The 25,068-nt window shown below is 40.5% G+C and overlaps 2 protein-coding genes across 2 annotated transcripts in view; both read right to left on the bottom strand.

The window, feature by feature from the left end:
* LOC141008100 (copine-8) overlaps nucleotides 1-25,068 on the bottom strand; it is a 101,231-nt gene extending 76,163 nt beyond the window's left edge. Inside the window, exon 1 of the mRNA XM_073480313.1 lies at nucleotides 24,828-25,068. Coding sequence (XP_073336414.1) covers nucleotides 24,828-24,925 — 98 coding nt within the window. The 5' untranslated portion in view covers nucleotides 24,926-25,068. The remainder of the gene's footprint in view (nucleotides 1-24,827) is intronic.
* Nucleotides 19,717-21,150, bottom strand: LOC141008660 (general transcription factor II-I repeat domain-containing protein 2A-like). Its single transcript, XM_073481107.1, has one exon. It carries the CDS (start codon nucleotides 21,148-21,150, stop codon nucleotides 19,717-19,719), a length of 1,434 nt encoding a protein of 477 aa, XP_073337208.1.

Below are 25,068 nucleotides of genomic sequence, written 5' to 3'. Positions count from 1 at the left end.
GAGACTTTGAAAGGCTTTCAGACAAAGCTCTGAAACCATCACTGGCTGGAGAGTATCCAGGCTGCAAGATGGTTTTCAGTAACAGCTTCTTGAACTTTAGCTGTTTTATTGTTTCAGCCCACTTTCAGCTGTGTCCCTATGTGTACATGGCTCTTTTTTCTAGTGTGAAATCTTCAATACCACCTTTGGCATTTTCTCTGTTTCTCTCTCTTGTTTTTTTTCTCAAAACAAAGAAACACCTCTGGTATCTAGGCAGCCGTTCGTGCTTGCTTGCAGACTTAGTCGTAAATTGCAGCATGACTTGCATCAAATCACTCATCTCAACTGTGCCACATGACGGCACATGGTTTCATGATTTGCCACTACTTTTACAAAACTTTTGAGAAACTTGAAGTAGTTATTTGTGACATCTTAGGTGAGCTAATGTTAGCAAAACACAAGCTAACTTATAACGGTTTGCTAACTTTACATCAAAAGCAGTTAGCCTAATGTCAGATTCCCAATGCTAGCCAGGTTTGCTTCCTCCATATTTCTGTAGTAATGTTAAAAAGATTTGGAAAAGGACAGACATGTTGGTTGTTGACATATTTGTGACTGGTTTTTAAAGATTTACATCATCAGAAGGAACAAATGGGTTTGAGGGAGCTGAGAGGACAGAAACACATGGGTATGTAGAGAACAAGAAGAATATGAAATATCACCTGTCTATACATATTAATGTGCTCTGATGTGGTAAGGAGATAACATGAGAGGAAATAATGCACATATTCTCCATTACCACTGTATAAACAAGAATAATTGACCACTTTGTAGATAGGCTGTGAGAATTCCCATGATGCATGTATTTTACATGAGCTTCTTCAATGTTGAACTGTCCCTTTCACTAGTGTAAAGACTAGACTTTCAGTCTGTCTGTTGTCAGTGTTGAGGAGGTGAGTGAAATTAACAAACCTTCTTCACCATCTAACATTTTTTCCACACAGAGTTGGGGCTACAGTTAGGGACATGGGTTAAAACACACTTTCTCCCTCTGAGAAAGAATTTGAGGCTCCACACTCGATGACTGGCTGCCGCTCAAAGCACATCACACATGGTGGCACTCCAAATGGGCTCCTGGGCTCCCCCTGCGCGTGTGTTTGTGTGTGTGTGAGTGTGAGTGTGTGTTTTTGTGTGAGTAAGACACGTTTTCAGGATTTCCACTTCAGAGGATAATGTGAATGAGTCATGGCTCTCTCTTTCTCTCGCTGCTTCCCTCTTTTCATCCAGAGGCAGGCAGCGGAAAGCTAAAAGCTGCCATCCGAGTCACAGAGAGGTCTGCGGGAATAAAGGTACCACACTAAAATAGTGTTTGTATTTTTAGCAGAGAGTTTCTGAAAATCCTTATAATGCCATGCTCGTGACGTGTCATTTGGAATTAATGCCTTTATGGTCAAATAAGACAGTAGAACAGATGTCTGAAGGGAAAACTCTGAACTCATCAGTCAACTAATCAGCTAAGAAGACGAGGAACTGAATTCTACAGTTAGTACTCATTCATCTCTAAAAGTATTGATTTCTTCAATATATCTGCCAGAGGCTTTTAGCTTTGGTATGAGGGGATGCTGCCTCTTTTCTCTCTCATGCTTCCACATAAAAAAAAGGAAAACTTTTGGCATTTCTGCTGGCTCTGGCGTGCATGTTCATTCAGACTAAAAACACTTGTGCATCTTCTCTCTCTCTAATGCACTTGCAGCTTAATCACTTAATTGAATCATTCTCCTCTTTCACTCTTCCACCTTTATTAATGTACACTCCAAAAGTTACCTAAAGTAACTGTATTGATGATCCTTGTGGTGACAAAAATAAAGATTTGAGAAATGTTGGATTAAAAGGAACTGTTCCACAAATAGAAACACTATGACGATCCTTTGCTGATATTTCAGATGTAAAACATTGTCTCTCTGCCAAAGGACACATCACATGGCAGTGCCCTTTTTAAACATTCACCTATACAGCTTTTAAAGCAATTACTGTGAAAGAACAGACACCACGCATGACGCAACGCACCCCCATTAAATGATTACAATGTCAGACATATAAACACCTGCCTTTTACCTAGAAGCAGTTTCCACATTCACTGTTCACACGAGCTTGTGATGGGAAGAGACGTCAAATGTTTGTGATGTGAAATTATAAGAGACCGGTTCACAGACGATTACAATGTAGGTTTAGGTGACAAGTTCAAGTTAGTTAAACTAAAATAATCTTTTTTTTTATCTAACATTTTCTGAATTTCATTGTCTCCTGATTTTAAAAAGATTTCCTCCACATATCCAGTGACCTCTGTAGGGTCTCCAGAAAATATGCAGATGTTTTGCAGTCACAAGAAATACAGCATACATAAATAGAAATGATCAACATTAGTGAACCAGTGGCTAACAGCTCGCAAAATGTGGTTGAAGTATATATTTTCTGTCCCACAAAATACATGTTTTACCATGTTGGTTCAATACGATTTGCAGCTGTGTGAGCTTATCATCTTGTTATTACTGATAGATTAGATGGTGAACCACTGAAGATGCAACACATTTAATTATAAATGTGAGGTGTATCATTAAGATACAGTTCTGGTATCACCAAAGCCATCAAACCAGATCATCTTTGGGGTAAATATATTGCATCACTATCCACCGAAAAACATTTATGTCCAAATTTGGTAATTTATGATTATTTAGGTGAAGTGAGGCAAGAGTTTTTATGGGTTGAGAAATGTTCCTACTTCTTAAGATAAATAAAATATTTAAACATTTAAAAACAGGGGTTGCAGGTAAGTATTATTGTCATTATCGATTAATCTGTCTATTTCTCAATTAATCAATTAGGTGTCTGGTCCATACAGATGGTGTCATGGAGGAGTAAAGAAAACAGAAAATATTCACATTTAAGATGCTGGGATCAGACAATTTAGACAATTTCTCAAACCGATTAATCATTGCAGCTCTAATTTAAACTGACATCAACAGTGACAAAAGGCAACTAAACCAGTCTGGTAAAGGTAGGAAAAGTTTTGTCTTTAGGTTGTTCTTACGTAATTTCATGAACTGGGGAACAGTCCTTAAAAATTTAATGGATATTGACCTGGGGTCTTCTAAGTTAAAAGGTATATGCTGTATATTAATTACATTATCTGAGCGCCTAGTCTCCACCACATCTTCATAAATATAGGAATCACTGTTCATGCACAGTTTCTAATAAACTTTTTTGTGTATTTCAATTCTCAGCTCTAAAGACATAAAACATACACACATAAACAAGCACAATACACCGCTGGCATCACTGACACACTGTCACCACAGGATATGACAGTGCTGATCTCAGATCTGATCAAAGCATCTAGGTTGGTGTCAACCCCTGCTTTCTCCTCCCTGGAGGTGGCCGGTACAGTTCACTGCCATTGTGGCCCTGCCTCTGACACATCACCTCTGACAGCTGTCAATCACAGCAACAGAAAGGGAAATCTGACACCAGCCGGGTGGGAAACACACAGACACACACACCTTCCTTCATGCTAATATGCTTTCTCTTCTGAGAGAATACATACAAATGGAAAGAAAAATTAAAAAAGACAAAAAGTGTCAAAAGACAGACAGGAGAGGCACGTTGTTGCAGCATCTTCACCCAATATGACAACTCTACTACTAACCATGTGAAATGCCTGGTGGAGCTTCAGTGTGGGGTCAGAGAGATACACACACAAGCTGGTGACACACCTCTGTGCATTTGCTCTATGGGGAGAACCACATAATAATGTCAGTGTGGGGATGGTAACCATGGCAACTACTGACAGCCATTTGGGGGGCACTTGACTGACGTGACTGACAGCTGAGCGGTATTTTTCCTCCCGACTCGACAAGCGAGGGATTCCATCAGTGTTGCGATATTTGTGGCGCTCACCTTTCCATCTTTCCCCATCTCCCTCTCCGCTTCTCCAATATACAACTTTTCCTCTTATTTTGATCTATTTTCCTCTTTTTCCATTCATATCTCCTCTCCCGTTTATCCCTCTCTCCTTCCCCCATTTCCCTTTCGTCGCCTCCTATTTTTAAAAGTAATGAATATAACTACTCTGCATTTTTAGCTTGCTTTAAAAGTGTAAACAGGAGATGAGAGTTGTGAAGTAACAGAGGCAGGAGAAGGAGACAGGTAACAGAGGCAGGGGAAGGAAAGACAAGAGAAAGGTAGAAGAGAAAATGGGAACCACACCGGAAAGGACAGAGTTGAGTGAAAGAAACAGTACACATTTTGAGTGAAAGAGTTGTTGAGGAAGAGAAGCAGGCAGTCTAATTAGGCGTCTCAAACTGTGTGAGAGCAGCAAAAGGAAGCTTTTGTGTGTACGACTGTATCACTGTCTTTATGGACTCAATTTTGAGTCCAGGCTTTACAATGGGCAGAAAGAAAAGTTGAGAGGGAGAGTGTGAAAGACTGTGGGGTTTAAAAGCTACAGAACATTGAGGTATAGCGTAGAGTGGCTGTGACTCAAGCCAAACTGAGTTAGATTTATTGCTGTAGTCATTGCTGCTGCTGCTAATATAATGACTTATTATTAAAGTTTTCTCAAGCCAGTAACTGCAGTCAGAGCCTGTGTATCAACATTTGTGTTTAACAGCTTTGGATTAGAGACCTTGGTCCAATTTCCATTCCTGTTATGGCAACAAAACCTGGTTTCCAACAAGACCTCAGTACAACTCTAGCCGTGTTTGTGGCAACCAACACAGCTATTTTAAGCCAAAAGATTATGTTTTCCTAACCCTAACCAAGTAGTTTTTGTCCCTAAACCTTACCAGACCATAGGCACAGTATTGGCACAACATAAAAACATTAAAATATATCTGTAAGAAATACAGTATAGTTACTTTTCTGCTTATTATAAAAGATTAAACCATTGGTTCACAACCTCTTGGCTCTTGAGCCCTTCACCTTTCAGTGATTCTCTCACTGATTGTTTGAAGCCCAAAGCAGTCAAATTATGCTGTATTTTATTTTATTTTTTAAAAAAAAGAGAAAATGGAGAGAAGAAAAGTACGAGAAATGAAAATTTGTGCAGCAGTTTTTTCTCCTCTCATAACGCCTCAGAATCACCTTGTGACCCCTGTGACAGACAAAGAGTAGAAACAGCTGCATTGAAGCTGGAGTGTGTAAGTTATTTCTGGCGTCATTTGGTCAAAAATCAATAACTACCTTTCAGCATATTGTAATTCATAGTGTTATGACAGAACACTGGACTTCTGTGTCGCCTCTTGGCGCTGTATTCAGGCTTTAAAAAATCAATGCCGTGACGGCAGTGTTCAGCCAATCACAGTTCATTTTACAGAGCAAGCTGTTTTGGGCGTTCCTATTGGTTGCTCGACCAAAGTCGATGCGCATTCATGTTCCGTGAAGGTGCAATGGCGGACGTCCCAGCGGGAAAAGTCGCTATCCAGGCATTACCAACAAAAGCTTACACGGCTAAGCAAGACAAAAAAAGGATGACCGATGTAGAGAAACGAGAGTCTAAGAGGGAGAGTGACAATAGACGGAATAAATCGCGTGTAAACATTGGACAAGCATATCCGAGGTGGAGAGAGCTTAGGGATAGCATCGGGCTGAAGTTGGATACTGAGCTTGCTGTTCTTCTCCTGGACAGGTGAGCCTCCAATATAAGTTTTACATAGCTGATAATCTAAATGTGTGGTAGTAATTGGCTGTGTAGTTGAAATGACCGTGAATCTAATAAAGCAGGCGGTTTGTGGTCACAACTGACGAGTAATGTTGTGAGTTGATTAGCTTTATGCTAACCGTAGCCAAAGGCTCACGACAGCTACAAGCAAGTCAGAGCCAAAGTCAACGTCAAATGTATTGTCAATGCGTTATATATACACGACATACAGAGGACGTGTGCCGTGTAAATATGGATGTGACAGTTATTATTTATTTTCAGGTTACGGTGAAAAGAAAGAAGTGTCTGAATAAAGTGGTTGTCTTCGATAGTCCATGCATGTGGGGGTAATTGTTTACTTTAGCGTTATACGTTGTTTTATTATTCTTAGCATTCACACCTCTTTCCCGTGATATATAAGTGTTGCTGTTGTCATTAGATTATGCTGTATAAGTATCACGTCAGTATGACAAATATCGTAGCAAAGTAATGTTTGTCTGTTCATACGTTCAATTTGTTCACGAGAGAAAGGTAAAGTACTTTCTTACCTGTAATTCGGCTATGGCTAGTGTATGACAGCAAAGTTCCGACGTGAATATTCCAAGCGCTACAGTCGCGCGCGTCCACGAGAACGGTGTGGAGCTACGGAGTCGAAACAGGGAGGGGAGGGGGGAGCGCAGTTGTTTCCATCCCAGCCTCATGCGTTTTTCACGTATTCTACAAACTCCAGCTTTGAGTTACCTGAAATGAACTATAGTCTGTATACCGTAAGTAAACTTTTGAATGCATACCAGTACTATTAAAATAGTACTTACTCTGTCTCGTTTCATTTATCCATAATACCGATGTCAATGGCTAAATGTCAAACGCTGAGAACATGTTTGATCGGTTACACATGTTGGTCTACAGGTTCATTTGCATACAGACACACTGTCTGCTAACCGCTTTGCTAGAGCAGTCTGAGGTAAAAAAGTGAAACATGTTAAAAGAAGTTTAGTGTGGGAACATTTCCTCCAGAATGGCAACACACTCAACTGTAAGTTAAAATGTGTGATGCTACTCTTTAGTTAAAGCACTATAGCACTATGCTGTATCACATTGAGAACAAGCACCCTGCAGCTATGTCGAGGATGGCTCGCAGTCAAAGATCATGTCGCTGCTAGCCGGGGGGAAAGGTGCTGCTTGGAGGAGATATGCTGCCAATCATTGTGGTAGAGGGGAAGGGATTCAATGAGCTAGTTCAGTGCATTATGACATGGAGAGCTACTGTGACTAAACACATGAAAAGCCCCTTGAGAAGAAGATGGATGAGTTAAAAGTAAAGCTAGCCAGGCCAAGCTAATGCTTTACTGAATTTTACACCACGAGGAGTCATGAAGTAGTGACTCAGTGAAGTGAAATTGACAGGAGAATCTGTTTAGAGCATGTTTAAAAAAAACAAAAAACAAAACAAACAGGAGGAAGTAATACAATATATTCTGGTATGAATATTTTCTGCCCCACCTCTAAACAAGTCCCAGTTAATGAATATACAGTTGTTCTTCCTGAGATTCAAATTCAGCTCATCTGACTTGTTTTAATATGAGGTGTCACTCTCGTTCTGTGCTATCTGACATTTATCCTAATGTCTGTGTTTAGTCCAATCTGATATTTCTTATGACACAGATATGTTTCACTCTGGTTTGGTATTTCTGGTACTCTCCAAACCATTCAGCCGCTCCGACAGTTTTTTCACTGAACCTGCTGCTTTCAAGCTCGATACATGCTGTGCTGTCTATTCTTCACATTTCTTCTGCTTCACCTCTGCTTCCTCCAACCTCTTCTGTCCATACTTGAGCTTTTCACACACCTTCTATTGTTCTCCACTCCTTTTACATCATTGCTCCTCTATATTATTATGATATTCTTTCTTTCCAAGTCCTCTGGTCTCCTCTCCTGTCTCCTCTTCTGTCCTCTTCTCAGGGGAAGAGGGGTTTTCTCAGTGAGAGCCCAGAGCATTAATTCCTTCTCTGTCGTCTGTCTGACTTCTTCTTTCCCACCTCTCCCTTTACTCTCTTACTCTCTCTCTCTCTCTGTTTGACCGTGACCTGAATAGGCCTGAACTAGATACAGTTACACACATGTAGATGGGGGCAGAGAACCACATGGAGCGACCTATGTACGGTCCAATGATTTTCCAGTTCAGCTAACATGGATGTCCACCTCATCCACCTTCTCACACACATACACACACAAATAAAAGACAGTCCAAGCAAAATTGCTTCATGATATGTTTAGGTCCAGTATTCCACATGTAATTGACCTTGATTACGTCTACTCAATAAACAAGATAAAGAACCCACACACCGATAAACAAGCAGAGCTAAAGATAACGCTTGGTGGAAAACAAAGAGGCTATTTTTTGCTGTGGTGACTAATCTGAAATTAGAGTCGATGTGTGACTGTAAACACAAGCAAAAGAAAGAAGAAGGAACGACACCCTGAGAGAGATCCTTAAAGAAAATGCTGTCGTTATTCCGTGTTATGTTAGTGAATTACAATTTAATAACACTTTAGTGACTCTAAAGTAACACCATCAGCACCAACACCACCACCAAAACATACTTCTTTTCAAACACTAATATCTCCTTGAATGTGGATCCAATACACACATTAGAAGAAGTGAAAAAAGTCACTGGTCTGTGAGAATGGTTGAGATTGAATGTGAATGTTCTAATTTAATTTCTTGATGTATGCTGTTGGTACAGGGACCAACAAAAAGGATTGCCTGATTGCTCAGGGCAATTAAAATGCAATTAACATTATCAACATGCAAGAATGTTTTGTTGCTTCTCATCTATGACTCATTGTGTCCTTGTTCAGATCACTCCGTGTATTGAAAATGTCTGTTGTCATTTCAGGAAGCATTGTACAGTACAGACCTGCCAATCCACAAAACCACAGCCAGCTGAAAGCAGCTGCACACTGGAGTGTTGACGCTGAGGGGGCCGGGCGGTACAAGCAACCCTTTCACCTCACTGGGAATCCTCTCATTAAACGTTAATGCCAAAAACACTGTTAAACGGGGCTTTAAGCGCTTCTTCCACAGGTCTAACACACCTCATGCATAATGCAGAGGCTGGAGAGGCCAAATCTACTATAGGACTGGTGATGTTTTCCTCTCGTCACTTAAATGTCAAGATTATATCTTGAAAGTAAATAATGAAAATTCTTGCCACCATTTTCTTATTTATGTTACATTTTGAAATATTCTGGCTTCAGTTCAAGTGTTTTCCTGTTGGGTTGTTAAACATGCATTAAAATTTAAATAGAGGTCCTATTCTCTTGGCCTTTCATGCACTTCTCTGAATCACATGCACCACTGCAGGACTCTTCGCTGAGTGTGTATGTAGCCGTGCTTAGCAACAGACCAGGAATATTCTTGGAAACATGTGGAGCGAGAGGAAACAACTGGGCATGCTCAGATGCTCTCAACAGGTCGCTGAGCACAATGCTACAGGTACCTGCATCCCTTTTTTCCTCTCTTTTGTGTTCTTTCTCTCATCACTTCTTTCCTTTTGCATGTTTACTGATCTATTCAATGTGCTGGTAATGACCATTTGTTACAGAGCATGAAGAAAAGCACATGCTTGCACAATCCCCCCCAATCTCGCTCTCTCTCTCTGTCACACACACACACTTTCACACACACACACAGAGTGAAGGGGAGCATCAGCAGCTTGTATTCTCTCTCTGCTTCTTTACGAGGGCTGCCCTAATTCTTCTTGACAAGGGCTGGGAGAGCCAAGAGAACATCATAGCACACACACACACACGCACACACACACACACAGAAATGTGCCACGCCGCTATCCATTTACACACAGACATGTGCAGGAAAATACACATCAGTCATGGACAACACACACAGCAACACATCTGTGCTAGTGGCATTTTACCTTAATTGCCTTTGTCACTGCTTTCATTGCAGTTTAGTCCAACTCGCCTATAGTTTCCTCCGTCAACACATCACTGGCCTTCATAACCACTCAATACAGAAAAACGTGCGTGCTTAGGCCATACAGAACAGAAGGGGAGATAAGGACTTAAAGATGTCTCATATGTTTTTATAATTCATGCTCAGTCATACATTCTTCATATACTGCAATGTCAATGTCAACACACACAAATGGAACGTGCTCGGATGCTTTTTGTCAAGCAGCCAAATTGTGTGTAAGTGTGTGTAAAAATTAGTTGTGCTAGTGTGTTGGTTTGTGATTACAGAATGTCAGACAGTGTGAGTGTGTACGCATGTGCACATGTTTGTGTTACTATTTTGATGAGGAAGGGAGAAAGATGGTGGTCTGTCTCTTTATACTCCCCTCGCACAGTATTCACCTCCACATCTTTCTTTTTCTCTGCGACGTAAGTGCTGTGGACATCAACAGGACGCCAAGTGTGTATTTGCGCATGTGAGAGAAATAGAGAGACATGCTTGGATGTGCAGTCCGAGGCCGGGGGCTCCTACAAGAGAGAGGGGGAACAGACAGAGCAGGAGGCAGCATCCCTAGAGGAATTCAAACAGCCTCTGTGCTATGTGACCGGGATGGAGATGACTTCATTAGTCCCAGCCAGTTTCTCTCTCTCCCCTCTGTCCCTGTCGCTCTCTGGCTATAAATAGGGCTGTGAGGGTGATTTACTGTATGTCAAGTAATCTCACTTGTCAAACAGTCAAAATCTGTGTTGCGCTGACAATCTTAGAGCTCGGTGTGCAACGTCGCATCTTTGTTTTGTGGAACAGCAGAGGAAAATCCTTATCAGATATGGCCAGTTTCCATCGAGATATCACACCCGAAATGTCAGAAAAAATCTAATTGAGCTGGTGGAATTTAGAGGAGATTTTTCTGATTCTTTTTATTATCGTTTTATATTCCACAGGAGGCAATCTACATCAGAGTGTAAAATAAAATGTCAGTGTCAAATGTGATCGTATTTTATGTGTGTGTGTGTCACTTGCGCTGAAAATGTCATCAGCTGACTGACGGGAGGCTCAGCAGCACAAATATCTGAGTGTGTGTGTGCATGCATGAGTGTTGAAATGCTTTTAAATTCATTTGCGCACATACTGTGTGTATTATGTGGCAGCCCATATGCAGTCCTTTAGCTGAATTGCTCCCTCAGGCTTTCTGCTGTACATCTCGGTAGTTATTGATGAATTCATTTGCTATTAGGACTTTGTCACGTTCTCAGATGGCTCATTGAGCAGAGCTCTTAACGCTTTGCTTACATACTTGAAAATTAGATCTTGGTATCAGTGCTCAATATCTTTAGGTAACTGACTGTAACAACCCATTATGTAGTATGGACTAACTTCCGGCAACCAGATTTTTTAAGACACGTAAACACTGATGTATGTTATGTCATAGAGCAGAACATGAAAATCTCTAAAGCTTACGTTAACTACAGACATTGTTTCAGGCTGTTAATCGAAAACCCATTGTCCTTCAAGTAGGGCAAAAATTCAAACTTATTGTCTATCTGTATGAATCATTGTGTAGCTGTTAAAATATATGCAGAAAATGTGTGAGGATGATATCAGGAACAATTGGGAGCAAGAGCAACAGAATAAAGCAGGGAGAAAACTGCAGGGTGGACAGCTACACCAGGTTAGAGGACAAGCTGTAACTGTCAATGACTTCAGGTCAGGTAAATGGTAACGAGGCTAAATTACTAATTTTTTGTGATAAAACTTAGCCTCAGGTTTGTGTGCAGGTTTAACAATCTGTTCAGGATTTCCTGCTAACTTTACCTTATCTAGCGACACTACTTGAGTTGCCCATTTTTAGATTGGGGAAAAAAGATAAGTATCAAAAAGAAGTGGTAAGTAAGTGGTACTGGATAAATACCAAGCCCTACAACAAGTCCAATAGAAAATCTAAATTAATATAAAATATTCAAAATGTTTTGTACATAATTTTGTCCACAGTCACTTTTCAGCTGTGGCAATGACAGATGTGAAAGGAGTGGATGTGTTTGTGTGTGTCCTTGAGTCCGTGCTTTATCAGCTGCATTTTAAAATAACACCACAGCTGTCTAACCTTGAGACTAAGGTCAGCATGTACACCAATTACCCTTCCACTTATTACTTCTACATGTAGTAGTAAAGTGGTACACAATTGATTTGTGCGTGTGTATGTGTGTGTTTATGTATTGTATTCCTTGACCTTTGCCAATAGCTCTTCCTCTCTGTCAGATCTATATCAATCCATTTTCTTGGTGCAGCAATACAGCTTGATGTATGGAGCGGAGGCTTTGTATCAGTGTGTGGTTGGCGTGTGTGCCTTCTCGCAATGTGTGTGCCATAACGTGCAATTAAACACACACTGACACACATGTTGTGACACTGTGCACATACTGTCTGGTGACTTATGTAGAAAGCCACCCGCAGTGAGAGAATAACAGCAGGAAGGGGGTCGATAGTAATTCCCTCCAAGTCGGTAATTTCCTCCAAGTGCATAAATCTTTACTGACCTGACTAGAAAAAGCCCAAACCAGATTACAATCTGTGGCTTCACAAAAACTCTCGCATAAACAGACTCTGAGAGCAGCCCTCACTCAGAAACAGTTAGTGTAAGACAGACAAGACAATAGCATCAATTCATGGCAGCTCAGAAAGGGTTTCTTCAATACAGCTTTGTCTCACTGATTGCCACCACCACTGTGCTCTTATCCAAAATCATTTGCGCTCCCTGCTGCTCAGAACCACATGTAAACAGACAGGAAAAGTTAGCGGCCGTCGTCACCGCGCACACTCGCGCACACATCCTTTTGTGCTTTTGGCTGGCATTGAACCGGCACGCAGCAGGCGACCCTGTCTTCCCTTCAAAGTGACGGTTGTCAGTGGCTTCTTCAATAAGGGAACCATTATGTGAGCTCTATGGGGCCAAAAAGGTCAACGCAATCACTTCCCATACACCGAGTGGGAGTGAGCGACCTGAAAATAGATAGCGGGTCGTGCATGACTCGTGGTGGAAAAGGGTGGGGTTGCAGAGTAAGTGGTTCACCCCTAACACTTTAAAATAAAAGGCTGCGTGGTGAAAGACTTTCTTTAGTTGCTTTGAAGAAAATGCAACACATGAGTTTTGAAATGTGAATCAATACAATCCACATCAATGACGTCCACAGTGGGCACTTGATACAATCTGAGTCACAGCTTGAAAGGCCGAATGTGGAAAGAAAAGGTTTTCCATTTAGCTAGGGCTCGCTGTTCTAGATTATCTAGAATTGGTCAATTAATCGATGCAAGATAATTAATTGCAAACTACTTTGATAATTGATTAATTGTTTGAGTATATTTTCAAGCAAAAATGTCAAACAATTGCTTGTTTTTAGCTTCTTAAATGTAGGGATTTGCTGCTTTTCTTTGTCATTCACGAGCAGAAACAAAGAGTTTGGGTGTTGGACTGTCGGTTGGACAAAAGAAGCAATTTGAAGACATCATTATTTCACATTTTACAGACTAAAGACAACAACTCTTTTGATCCAACATCCCTGTTTTCCTGCTCCTCCTGGGTTGTGTACCCAAGCCAGACGGGATCTCGAACGGGTTGGACATGACCAGAAAATCTCCAAGGAAGGGCTCACGTGATATATCCTGATCAGATGTCAGAACCACCTCAACTGGCTCCTTTCTTGCCTCATGCAGTCAGTGATGAAACACCTAACTTGAAATCCTCCTTTCTGAAGGATTATTTATCAAGATGATTAAGGATGCATTCATAATTACAGCTGTGGCCTTGAGCCCAAATCAAATCTGAAATGTCAGTCTTTTTCTTTTTGTCTCAACTGTTCAAAGTCTGTATCTGTTTTTGTAAGATCCAGCCTTTCACAACCTACATTTACCCAACCTACTTTTCATCTTTTTCTTGGCTGTGGCCCAATAACCTGGAGTGTCTTCCCTCTATCTTCTTCTCATGGTGACATTCAACCAAATCACTGTTTTCATACTGGCAGTCTTCTATTTTTTTTCCAGATGTGGTTACTTGAGCTCTCTCTTACTTTCTTCAACGATATAGACATGAACTTTGCTCCAAAGCCAACATGGAGACTAAAATGCATGGTAGTCAATAGGAAAATCAATATGTGTTTTTTAAATGGTGCAAAGACTTTGGACTGAATGATAAAAATATTCCAAACTGGAGTTTAAAATGTTTTGACTGCTGTCTGTTTAAACCCGTCACAAGCCAAGGGCCCCAACAGTAGCCTCACCTTATACAACCTTAATGGACTCCCCTGTATTTGTTATTCATCACAACACAAGATTTATGTCTAAGAGGTCTTGGCCTCAGCCTGAGAAAACAGCCCATCCCTTCATACTGCAGGTCTGTGCCGGTTGTAGATTAAATCTATTTGTATCCGGCAGCCACATCTCAGTGCTCATGGTGGTGTAATATTACTTTTGATATCAATATTACAATGACACATTGATCACAATGCACGCTGTGTCCTTATGCAATATACACATCTCTGCAGCACAACTGTTATGTACTCCTGTCATACACATACATATTAAAAGATATTAGAAACAATTGAAGGGCTATTTGTTAAACCTACAACTGAATTGAAAAACTGCTCAATAACTCGTCAGTTAGAAATGTGTTTATTCTTCAGTTGAACACAGGTAAGTGTATTCCAGATTGTGGAGTGCATCGGTGACATATTAAGGCTATAAAGACTAGACTAGACCTTTTTAAATATGTTTGTTGAGTTGTACAGCTGCATAATCCTAAATGTGTCTGACAATACGTCAGTCACGTCAGATAGATTTTCATTAGCATTGGCAGTGGCTCTTTAACAATGAAGATAACTCCCCTGATCCATTGCTACCTCAGTACATCATCAAACTACGTCTTTTATTTTCACTGTTTTGATTGACAGACTTTATGTTTAAAAAGCTGCCCATACAATTTTCTATTCCAGATATCAATATCTTACAATTTACATACTGCTTCAGAATCGTTTCCAATATAGAAGGAGTACACTTCTGTGACTACACTGAATTATTTTGATTTGTGGTAAATTATTCACATTCAAAGAAGCTACAAAAATACTGGCTTTTGGCAACTGCAGTCCAAACCTTTGGCATCACACCAGCCTTAAAAATCCATGATGTTTCCAACCTACATGGAATATTGGCTTAGGAAGTCTTGTTTGTGTTGATAAAACAAGAAACAACTGCGCTTTTAGAAAGGTGTGAATGTCATCTAAATATTTTCCTTTGGCAAACAAAGCTTTTTAGAAATAGCACAAAAAGCTTATGTGTAACATGTGGGAACTCACAGTTTAAATGGTCTATGGGGTGTTTACATCAACAAATACTCACACATACCTACTGCCACAGAAATACAAACACAACAGATACACAAAGCCATTCAAAGTTCTTACTGTAAAGGACTGGTTGTAGAGGCAGCATGACTGACTGACAAAGACAAACTCAGGGTAGAAATTAGCAAGTAAGGCCAGAGAAGTGACTGAAAGGCAGCTTAAGTAGGCTGCTAGGGTAGCAGGAGCCAAAACATTATTTACCTCATTTGCTTCCAGTATTTTTCCTACATTATTCACAGTTTTACCTTAAATGACCAGTGTTGAATCCAGCTAAAGTCATTTCTTTTTCATCTCAATGACATGAATAATCCGCCAGGCTTATTAATGTGGATTTGGGAGTACTAATACAGCTGGTAGTGGGAGATCATATGCAAATGTTAAATCAATATAGAAGGATTGTTCATGTGCCCGTCATCATGCTGCGCTCAGCATTAAAGCAACAGCAGTGCGTTGGAAGGAACGGAGGGACGACAGAAGAAATAAGATGTTTCTTTTGTTTCTCCCTGGAAACACACACCGACAACCATGCTGCCAAATGAGCCCAATCAAAACTCGACAAAGGCCAGGCTTTCCACCAGGAGAAAGAATATAAGCGGTCGCTTGAATACCATGTCAAGCCTATGATTACCACGTCGCTGATTCTAACACTGTGCTGTATGTTCTCCATTTGCTCTGCAGTGATCCAGCTCCTGTCTGAGAGTTTGGACTGGTTCAACTGGTGAGTAAACTCTCACCTGTGGTTTCCTGAGGTAGGGCTTGAATAATAGATACATGATTCAACATCGACCCTCTCTTAAGATCTCAGGGCACTTGAGCCTGTGGACTGTGTCCTTTAGCATCTTGTGTACTCACAGGGAATCTACAGCAAACAACAGCACACAATCAATGAGGAAAAATATTAAGTTGTCACAAGAGATTAGCTTAAACTGCTATTATGTAATGGGTATTTTAACTCAGATTTAGCATGACAAGAAATACCTAAAGCCGCAGGACTACTTGTGGCTTGAAGCTGATGCGATGACACATTTTTTGAGTGAATCCATTAGGATCACAGCAGTGGCGTGTCCCAGCCTTCAGGCCTCCACAAATATGACCTCGTTTTCAAATTTGGCCTCTTTTTTCCGCTGAATTCAGTCAGGAACAATTTGTATACACAAGGACTTACTGACATGAAGACTTACTGAGACCTATTGTTTTATACGTTTTTTAATTTCTAACTGACCTAAAATGGGGAAATAATATGACTTTACATTCACCCAGATGCAACCATGTACTCATATTTACCTGCAGGTCGTAGGAACTCACACATGCAGGACAAAGCCAGCCCTTACCATAACTAACCACCTTGTCTCTCTTATTTTCATTTACACCACAACTAATACGTTGTGGCAACAATGGATACAGGAAGGAGATGTTTTCTATAATCCTTCCCGTCGCCTGACAGAAGAAAAAAGGTAGACAGAAGAGGAGAGAATCTGAGAGTTATTACTGTCAACAGTTTGGATGTTTGCTGACAGTGCTGGGATGGATGGCTTACACAAAGAGAGAGGGACAGAGTCCAAAAGACAGACAGAGAAAGATGTGTCAAGTGGTCTGAAAGACATTTTGGGAAAAAGCGGTTTCACTTTCTCTCAAAAGTGAGTACCTTTAAATTCTTTCAGGGTCATTCTTCTGAGCCTGTGAGCTTGTTTCTCTGTAAATATTATTTCTGTCTTTTCTATCATGCTTGTAGGAAAATGACTTACTAGAGACCACAGACTGAAGAAACTAGAGCTGCAATGATAAGTCGATTAATCGATTAGTCGATTGAATGAACATTAGTTCACAAGTATTTTGTCACGTTTCAAGCACCAGTAAATGTCAAACATTTGCTGGTTCAAATTCTTAAATATAAGTATTTGCTGCTTTTCTGAGTCTTTTGGTTTTGGACTGTTGGTTAGACAAAAGAAACAATTTGAAGATGTGACTTTGGGAAATTGTGATGAGCTTTTTCTACAATTCTTTGGCATTTAATAGACTAAATAATCATAAATTATCAGCAGATTAATAAATACTGAAAGTAATAGTTACTTGTCGCCCTAAAAGAAACAATCTAAAATGAAGCAATCCACCCCTTACATTACACACAAACCCCTTTTGAATGATGACATATTAGCATTAGGAGGAGCAATCCAGAATGCAGTATACAGCAGCAGATTGTCTAACATGGAGCACTTCAATTTCCCCTGGATACATATATTTCAGCCTACTGTCTATTTCACACAAAGTATTGATAATACCTGAGTTACAGTACTGTTATATGATATCAGTCTTTGCTGCCTTACTTTTAGGAATATAAAGATATCACAAAGATGTTTTTCTACAACCCTTTTAAGCAGCTGTACAAAGACCTTGCCTGAACAAAATACAATCCAACATTGGCAAAAGTTATCTTTTACATATAATCCAAACATCTGATTTATCAAGTACACAAGACCATAAATCTGACAAGGCATTTGATGCTTATGCAATCTCTTGACACTTTTTGAAACTCTGTGCTAAAGACAAATTTAGGTTGTTACCAAAACACAATGACATCCACACATAATAGCAAAAAAACCCAAGCAAACATAGATTACATTACAGCACCAGTGCATATATCTACACAGGAAACAATAACAGGAGAGCATCAGCCCAGCCCCTCACCACACACTTCATCTTCTTCAACTTTGCTCCAAGCATATTACTTATATCACAAAAATGAGAAATACTTCTTTTTTGTGTGTACGTGTGTGTGTTTGAGTGTGAAAAAACAGGTAGCCACCTGTGTGCTGGCCTGATCGATGACCATAATAGAATATTTGGGCTTAAGGCCATTCACAGCAGAGTCCCCTGGAAACACTAAAGTGCATCAGGGAGTAATTTATTCTTCTGTGACTGTTGGAGCGTGGGTGAGGAATGGTCCGTGTGTACGGTCATTCATATATGTACAACTATACAGTATGTGTGAGCATACTTTTATGCATGTGTGCTTTTGTACAGCTCAGTAGGGTAGACCTGGTAGTGTATTGATCCCAGCTGATTCCTCGGGCTCTCCCATCGATCAGCAAAATGTCTGCAGCTGCCCACTGAGTCTGAGCCAAGCTCTTACTTCACAGCCCCATAGCATCAGAGCATTATCTGAATTAGCTGGAGACGTAGGCTACTAGGATATGTCAATATTTCTGCAACAATTATGTCCCCACTCACTATTACAGCTTCTCTGAATGAGAGTTGGAGGTCCTCAGGTCTCTTCTTCTTTTCCTGTTTTCTTATCTTTCCCTCTTCTAAAAATCAATTTTAAAAAGCCATTCAGTCTCTTGAAAATGCTTACTAAGTGTTAATATTGAATTAAAAGTGAAAACATGTTATGAATGCATGTTATGTTATAAACATGTTATGTCACTTGTTGGCAAATTGCCTGTAGCCTGTTTTTCCAGAAACAGGTTACAACATCTTAAAAGCAGAATGTACGCTCAACGTCTTTCAAGAATGCTGATCTGCATTAGAAATAAGACAAATGAATTAATCCTCAACACTGCAGATTTTGCAGACTCATTTCTATGAGATGGACTCAAACATAAGACTTTGGACTCAACTACTTGTCAATGGATCAATTACTCAATTGAAAGGAAACTACTTGGGAACTATTTTTGATAATCGATTAAGCGTTTCGATTGTTTTTCAGGCAGAAATGTCAAACATACACGCTTTTCTTTGTCATTTATGATAGTAAATATAGAATCTGTTGAAATCTTCTGAATGGAGAAGAGTCTATATCAAAACGTCACTTTGGGCTCTTGAAAATTGTGAAGCGCCGACCCAAAATAAATGTTGCCAATGTACGTTTCTGCAAACCATGTACGGTGTGTGTGTTAAGACTTTACATTTCTTTATGTTGCAACAACAATTTTATGTTGTGACAACGCTGTGCTTATGGTCTGGGTAGGGTTAGGCACAAAATCCACTTGGTGAGGGTTAGAAAAGACCATTTTTTGGCTTAAAATACCTGTTTTGATCACCACTAACACGGCAAGAGGTGTCACAAGGTCTCATTAAAAACACCCAGTTTTGACTCTACAAACGCAGCTGAGCTGTCCGACTTCTTGTCAAAAATATTTGTTTTTTGTAGCCACGAACACGGCTGGAAATTGTCCAGAGGTCTTCTTAAAATCATCCACTGGTGTGACACTTACAGGAGGCCCCGAGGACCAGGATTGAAAAACACTGTTGTAGACTAAAAGATGAATCGATTCATCGTTAAAATTGATCAGTAATAAAAATAATCACTAGATGCAGCCCTAGACTCAACTAAATGACCTGTCATGACGGAAACCTTTTTTCTCTATCATCCTAGATCAGGGGTGGGCAAACTTTTTGAGTCGTGGGCCACAATGGGTTCTAAAATTTGACAGAGGGGCCGTGCCAGGAGCAGATGGATGTAGTGTTTGTGTGAAGTAATATAAATGACATGTAAAGGCCATTGCATAAAAGGTTTTGGCCTTTAATAGGTAGTAAAACATGGATATGCAAGGCTTTTTGAGAAAAAAAAATGCATTTATTAACGGCAGTAAAAAAATATTTCACAAAAAAAAACTACTATCATGCTATTTTCAAAATGCATTTTTTTCACAACACAGTAGAGAAACTCACATTCATTTTCAGTGGGAACAGTGTTGTTGGTCTCCCTTTTTTGCCAGTGCATCAAAGTCTGGAGTAAGTTTTGTTGTGGCAATTCTCAGGATAGATCTGAGGTGTTGGTCCGTTAACTTAGATCTGTGACGGGCTTTGTTGATGTTCATGAGGCTGAATGTCTGCTCACACACGTAGGTCGAGCCAAACAATGCTAGCATCTTCTGTGCCGTCCTCCGCAGGTTTGGAAACTTGGCCTCATCAAGTGAAGCATAAAAGTCATTCAGTTTAAGAGAGTTGAACTTCTCCTTCAACACGGAGTCAGACTGAAGATCGATCAGTTCTAACTGCAGCTCCTGTGGTGCTGCTTCAGGATCTTGTGATAGGGGACAGGACACCAACTGAAGTGACTTTTCAATTTTTTCAAAATCAGAGAACCGACGGCAGAATTCTCTGTGTAGGTCATCCAGTGATTTGCTGTATTTCTTCGCGTTTCGGGGGGCCTCTTTCTGCATGGCTAATGTGGGGAAATGAGCGTAAGATTTGTTTGAAAGTTGTCTGGAGAATAAGGTCAGCTTGGATTTGAAGGCTCTCACATTTGTGTACATGTCATGTACAAACTGATCTTTCCCCTGTAGCTTCACATTCAGTTCATTCATGTGTGAAAATATGTCCACAGCATACGCAAAGTCACAGAGCCAGTTATTGTCCCTCAGCTCAGGAAAGTCATCAGATTTCCCCATTAACTCCAAAAATGCGCTGATCTCCTCTTTCAGCTCCCACACTCGTTGAAACACTTTGCCCAAACTTAACCAGCGGACACGAGAGTGGTAAAGCAAGTCCTGGTGATCCGCATCAGTTTCCTCAAGGAACGTAATAAACTGACGATGCTGAAGTCCCCTCGCTCGTATGAAGTTAACAAGTTTTACAACTGGATTAACGACATGATTAAGCTGCAATACGGATTTACACAGAGACTCCTGATGGATGATGCAGTGAAGGAAAATAACATCCTGTTCAGGGTTTTCCTCTTTCACTTTATCCTGGATTCTTTTCAGCAGCCCGACGTGTTTTCCAGTTAAATTTGGCGATCCATCCGTGGTGACGTTGGCAAGTTTACTCCAAGGTAGCTTCATTCTTTCGATGACAGCAGACACCCGGTCATACAAGTCCTCTCCCCGGGTTTGTCCTTTCAGGGACTCCATGGCCAAAAACTCCTCCGTTATCTCAAAACTGTCATTAATCCCTCGGATAAAAATAAGGAGCTGAGCAGTGTCTTTTATATCGTTACTTTCATCCAATGCCAGTGAATATGAATTAAAGGACTCAGCCTTTTTGTTTAACTCACTGGCTATGTCTTCATCAATCAGTTCCACGCGGCGAGTCACTGTCCTGCGTGATAAACTGACCTTTTCAAACTTGGCTTTGCTCTCCGGACACAAGAGCCCTGCTGTCTCTATCATGCATTCTTTCAAAAACTCGCCTTCGGAGAAAGGCTTGCTAGCCTTTGCTAGTTTGAATGCCAGCAAAAAAACTTGCCTCGGTACTTGACTTTTGAATCGCAGTTTGTCGTTGAAAAAAGCTTTGCTGAGTCTGTAAATTAGCTGTCAACCTCTCAGCAGTAGCCGCCCGTTCTTGCGTTGACTGCTTGCTAGCATAGTTAGCATGCTTAGTAGCAAAGTGACGGCTGATATTGTACTCTTTGAATACTGCGACCGTTTCTTGGCATATCAGACAAACAGCTGTTGATCGGACTTCAGTGAAAAAATATTTTGTTGTCCACTCTTTGTTAAACACTCGGCACTCACTGTCCACTTTTCTTTTCTTTGGACCACTCATTTTTATGGAAGGGTTCAAAGGGCAAAGCTGAGACCAAGAGAGTAAATACACCCAAAAAAGGCCAATGTACATGGGGTGTGCCATCTACTGGGGAAACGCAGGCATTGCAGGGAAAATGCCAAATAAATAAGGTTTAATAATATAATTTAAATATAATTTAGACAGGTTCGGTGGGCTGGATTAAAAAGCCCAACGGCCGTATATGGCCCGCGGGCCGTAGTTTGCCCATGCCTGTCCTAGATGAATTGTGAATGTCAGTGACTGACTATCATTGAAGCATCATTATTACTCATATTATGATCCCAACTGTCTGATGAAGCGACCACTCATTCTGATTGCTCTCTCTTATTAAGACATTGCCTCCTCAGTGAAATTTCTCACTCTAACACCCCCCTACACACACAGAGGGAAACTTTAATAAAAGTAACCATGGTGATATTGTACACTGCCCTTTTTGTCCACTAACAAAAACAATGGCAGATGCACTAACACACACACTAACATATATGCTGAAAGCTCTCAAAACATGTCACCAGGCGAACATACATATACCTCGCCGTAACGATGGCATTCACGCTCTACCTCAGGTTGGAGCTGACCACCGAAACAACACCCCCCCGGGGGCTGAGGAGCTGGGTGACTCAGACATTAGCAAAGTCTGCCTAACATGTGCATATATTCAGCTACAAGACGGCATGATCTCTCTGTTACTAAGGAGATGGGACTAAAATCTCGTGGAGATACAGTAACTACAGTATCTGAGAGGCTTAGGCAGGGTGGGAAATTGTCTCTGTCCACTCCTCTCAGATTAGTAGTGTAGCATTAAAATCAAGTTGTAGAGCTTGATTTTTTTAAAAGCAACAACATCAAGCCAACATCTACTTTTTTATCATGCACTTAAATTAAATCAAAATAAGAGCACTGACATTTGATTTAGGGCCTAATTGTTAAACCACCTCCTGGGAACTGAAATTAATGTTGCATGTTTACAGTCAAGGTAAATCTTTTTGATAGCCATCATTAATAAATGGTAAATGTATAGTTGATTAGCCTTTAGTTGATAGTTCTTTCACTGTTAACAAACAATGAAACGTTTTATAAGCTGAAGTTCATAAACCTATGCAATCACTTAATGAATGGTTTATATAACATTTAGTTGTTGGTATAGTGAAAAAACTATTAACTACAGTTTAATTAACTATATATTTACCATGAATTAATGATGCTCATTGTTAGGTGTTAAATTTAATGACCACACAATGTCTCAAAATGTCTCAACTCTTCAACTTTCATCACATTCTGAGGAGCAGTGTTTGAGACATCATGTTCGAGGAAAAAATAACAATCAAAACCACAACAACGCACCGAGGGTAGGACCAGGAAACACAGCCAAGAAGAACATAGCAATGGCATAAACATGCAAATAAATTTCCAGTTTCAGTTTCATTATTATCATCTGAGTATCTGTCCGAGTCTGAGAAGGAACAAGTTTGTTTAGATCTGGGAAGTACTCACTTTTTACAAGCAAGCCAAGAATGATTTACACAACATCAGACAAACAGGCCCAATGCACGGTCTCCTGTAAACATTAACATGAATACACTGAATCCTTATGAGCACTTTGACAGCATATTAGAGATCTACAGAGATATGATTGGTGTTATGTGCTCCCCCATTCTGTGTTTTCTCAGGTGCTCCTCATCTGTCACACATTTAAGGGAGGTTGGATATGAAGGAGCTGTCTTCCACTGACAAAGCAGTTCTGACTGTTTTAGATCTGTCTTTGTCCTCAGTTGGCGTTTTGTTTTCTTTCGAGGGTGGAGGTCTGATAGTCCGGCTTTCGCAGCTTTGTTTGTTAGTTTAGTTATGTTGTCTTTTAGTGTAGAGAGGGACCTACGGCCCAGACTTCCCCCATCCTTTTGCTCATTTTGGCCAGGCCTCCAGACTCGAATAGTTTTGGGTAATTTTGGTATTATTTGTATATAAAAAGCCATTCTTTTTGCGAACTTGTTCTCAGGTTCAGTGCCCTTTTTAATATGTTGCTGGTCACATGATAGAGCCGACTGTTTGTTTTGTTGTGGCCGTAACAGCTGGCGATGTTATCACTGTTCTACAATGATAATGCAGCTTGAGGGGCATGACTGTAATATACAGTCAATGTTAAATTCAACAGCTTTTATCTTTGTGCACATTGTTTCCTCCATCCAAACCCTTTAAATGTGTATCAAACCACCTCTTCATGGCAAAAAGACACCACTGAACACGTGACCTATTTCATTTGATGGAGCTGACACATTTAATTGGATTCATGGACAGGGGGCTCCTGAAAAACATGTGGCTGACCTGTGAGGCATACAGGCTCGTAGCGACTGTGGGTCACCAGTCTGGCAGAAATAAACCACATTCTCTGCATTTCTCACCCCGATCATGTGGCAGAGAGGAAAATCCTCCCTGAATGAGGGAGAAAGCCCTCATTCAGGGAGGGTTAAACACACAACAGCCCTGCAACGATGCTTCCTGTCTGTTTCCATCACGTCAGATAACACACACACACACCATAACTAGATATCATTATTAAAATAGCTTTTATGTTTTGATAAGGCAAAAATGATGCAACAGCGACAGCAGCAAACACTGATACAGTATGGAAAAATGAGGAATGACTCATTATCATTCTCGTGGCGCGACTCCAACTAGTGTCTTTAATATCAAATAACCACTTTAAACCTTATCATACTGTCTCTATTTCCAATCGTGGCACTATATTTTACTTATATATGGTCTTAAAGTGGGACTACATGTCCGACATTATGTTTGAAATAGCCATAAAACACACGTCTTCCTCCTCGTAGTTTCAGTGTAAACATGCTAGCTTAAACCTTTTATTAAACGTGAAGCTATGCAACTTAAAAGTGAGTTTGAGCGGAGTTAAACTGGGTTTTTTTCACCTTTATAGTATAAACGTAGTGTTCACATAAGCTTACTATTACATACAGGTTTGCTGTAATACATAATGTATGTGTTATCAGTGTGAAATAAGTGACGGAAGTGCGGTAAAAGTGACCACCTGGCAACACACCTGTCTCATTAAGCTAGCGCTGCTAATGGTGTGTAAGGTGCAGTAGTAATGGCACATTTTCACGTCTTCTCGGTGCTACAGCCGTCATGAAACTAAACAGAAACTTGGACGGAGTTAGAGCTCAGTGCAAGTGACTTCCAGCTGCCTTCACAGCTCGGTGTTTTTCCGTAACCCTGTTTTAAAAAAGCAGGTTATAAAAATTTTAAAAAAAAAGGCACATACCTGCAGGACACTGTGATTTCAACTTTGGTGGCCGGGATGGACGCGTTGAGCGGGTCGAAGTCGCCTATCGACGCCATGTTTACAAAACTGTTGTTCATCCTGTCAGGAATTGTTTTGCCTCTTTTCCTTTTCCCCTCCTGTTCGCTGGTCCAGCCCCCTTTTTTTCTCTTTCTTATCAGCGGCGAAGGAGGACAGAGAGAAACCGTGTGTACGCGCGCCTCCTCGGCGAGAAGTGGAGCAA

This window comes from Pagrus major, chromosome 14 (assembly GCF_040436345.1).
Source record: "Pagrus major chromosome 14, Pma_NU_1.0".
Classification (NCBI taxonomy): Eukaryota; Metazoa; Chordata; class Actinopteri; order Spariformes; family Sparidae; genus Pagrus; species Pagrus major.
Note: the sequence above shows the minus strand (reverse complement) of the source record. Positions and strands in the feature narration are given on the sequence as shown.